At 31.1% G+C, this 2,660-nt stretch overlaps 1 protein-coding gene across 1 annotated transcript in view; it reads left to right on the top strand.

Annotated features, from left to right (window-relative positions):
• Positions 1 to 2,660, top strand: part of LOC102834341 (cytochrome b5 reductase 4-like) — a 141,745-nt gene that overhangs the window by 79,056 nt on the left and 60,029 nt on the right. Inside the window, exons 6-7 of the mRNA XM_006870649.1 lie at positions 231 to 291; positions 1,558 to 1,615. Of these exons, the coding sequence (XP_006870711.1) occupies positions 231 to 291; positions 1,558 to 1,615 (119 nt within the window). The remainder of the gene's footprint in view (positions 1 to 230; positions 292 to 1,557; positions 1,616 to 2,660) is intronic.

The following is a 2,660-nucleotide window of genomic DNA, read 5'->3' as shown; positions in this document are numbered from 1 at the left end:
ATAATGATTGGAAGGTAGCAGGAAGTGGATACTGGCTACCAAATATATGTTTACTTTGTAAAAATTCATTGAGTTGTGAATTTATGATTTGTGTCTCCTTTGAATATATAAGTAATATTTTAATCAGAAGTTTCCTTTAAAAAAATAGAAACAATAACAAAAAACTGACTAAAAAATGCTGTGTGAATGAATGGCAGGTATTATATTTTATTTCATTTATGTTTGTGAAGGTATGCTTCCTAAGAGCCAAATGACAGATATGCTTTCCAAAGAGCATCCTAGTTCCCCAAGGTATGCATTCTTATTTTACTTATTTAAACACATTTTCCAAAACAAAATAGCTCTGGGTTTAATATATTGTTTACTGTTTCTTTGACACATGAACTGCAGTTCCTCGTGTACTAGGCATTATTGAAAAATGAGACATTTTATAATGTGAACTTTTGTTATAGTTCACATTTTAACACCAAAGTTTAAAATAATATTTTTAAATATTTTTTTCTGATTTAAAAATATTTATATTTGTGATGTAAAACATTGAAAATTCGGAGAAATACAAAAAGAAAATAATAAAAGAAGCAATGGTTTTAATTCCATCAGTTCTTGACATTTGGTTTATTCATCAAATTTTGATTAATACATCCTCTATTTCTTATTTTTATAATGTTGATATCGTAGTATATCCTATGAACAATAGCCTATGTCATAGTCTGACAAAGCATTTTTTATTTTTCAGTATATGGCCAAATCATAATTTAATGATTATACTTTTATATACCTAGGTTGTTTTATCTATTTTTAAAACCTCTTAAAATGTATTACAAATTAATTATCTTAATTAACAGTGAATTGAACAACAGATGGATATTTTTGTTAATGGCATTTGAAATGGCTGCACAGTTAATAAGTAATTTTTTCTTGAACCTCCTTTCTCTGCATTGCCAATTTATATGATTTTAACAGCAATGTAATGCTATGTTTGTTAAATCTGTTAAATTATTTCATATGCATTTTTAAGTAAAGGGATTCTAGGATTTGCCTGTGGGTGCCTTTTAGGTATTAACTGTCAATTTAATCAGTATCAATTTGACCGATAACTATAGCCAAATAGACTTAGTTATACCTTAAGTTTTACTTGACCTATTAATAAACTACCTGATGAGTTAATTTCTTAGAATATAGTTGTAAAGGGGAAAATGAAGAACATAAGCATGTAGATTTCTTTATGCTTCTTGTCAAAATTTGTGGTGCTCTATTTTGTTTCTGATAGAAGAGTATTTTAGTAAGGAGATGTATAATCTTTCTAGAAAGTGTTCTGCCAAGGATATCTTTTTGTTTTTATCCAACTTGGAACACATGAAAATATAAGGTATTTTAAATTTAAGAATACTTTTCAGTTATGTATTGAAGAGCTTAACATGATAAGACCACCATTGATTTAGAAAAGGTTTAACTTAGAGAAATATTTTTCACTGTACATTTTAAACATCTAATGATTTTAATATGTTTTAATAGGCATGACTGTCAGTATAATTATGCATTCTTAATATTTTACAGCTATGACTGGTTCCAAACAGAGTCTTTAGTCACCCTTGTCATATATACTAAGCAGAAGGTAAACACATGTCTTTTTCCCTTCTATTTGTTTGTTGTTGTTAAGAATATACATGTATAATTCAATGACATCAGTTACATTCTCACACTCATTTTTTAAGTTTTTCTTTCCTCATTAACATAAATACACTGTCCCCTAAAGTTCCCATCTATTCTTTTATGCTGCTGTCTGTTTGATCCCCTGTAGATAGATCTTGAAAGAGCACAGTGTTCAAGGCTGACACTTTATTAGTTTAGCTAAGCTATTGTTTGGTTTTAAGAAAATTTCAGTGGATATTTTTGGTCAAAGACCTCCTGGCAGTAGTTTCAGAGGTTCATACAACTTCCATAGCTCCAAAAACTCTGGAGTGCATAAGAGACGAAATTCTGCTCTGCATTTTCCTTCTGTCGATTGGCATTCTTCTATTGAATCTGTTATCAAAATGTTCAGTAATGGTAGTTGGGTTTCATCCAGTTCTTCAGGTTTTATGTCAAAGGTTGCAGTTACTCTTAGTCATAGGCATTAGCCACACATTCCTTATCTTCCTCCTATTCCTGACTCTCCTTCTTCTGTTGCTCTAGGCAAATCGAGAGCCACTGTTATGTCTTGGATGGTCACTTGCAAACTTTTAAGACCCCAGTCACTACCCAGTAAACAAGGAGGTAGAACAGAAGCATCAAACACTTTACTAAGCCAGTTAACTGGAAGAGCCCATGAAATGATGACCTTAAAACTCCAAACCAAGGAACCAGATTCCATGAGGTCTCTGGTTGTCCATAAGCAGCCTCAGCAGCTACTTTTTATATTTTATTCCTTTGTTGTAAGCTTATTTGTCAGACAACTTTTGGTAAACATATATTTAAAATCAGAAAAAGAAAAAAGTAAATATTCAGTAAATGTTAGGTACATACCAGGTACTTGTCTAAATTTTTTTTTTCTTGAAATAACTAATAGCTTCTCAAAATAGCAACAGCATATTGTTAGGTTGTTAGGTGCCATCTAGTCTGTTCCCACCCATATAGAACTATGTACAACAGAACAAAACACCTCCCAGTCCTGCACCAAG

Source organism: Chrysochloris asiatica, unplaced genomic scaffold, assembly GCF_000296735.1.
Source record: "Chrysochloris asiatica unplaced genomic scaffold, ChrAsi1.0 scaffold00146, whole genome shotgun sequence".
Taxonomy (NCBI): Eukaryota; Metazoa; Chordata; class Mammalia; order Afrosoricida; family Chrysochloridae; genus Chrysochloris; species Chrysochloris asiatica.
This window is presented reverse-complemented; position numbering and strand designations above follow the sequence as displayed.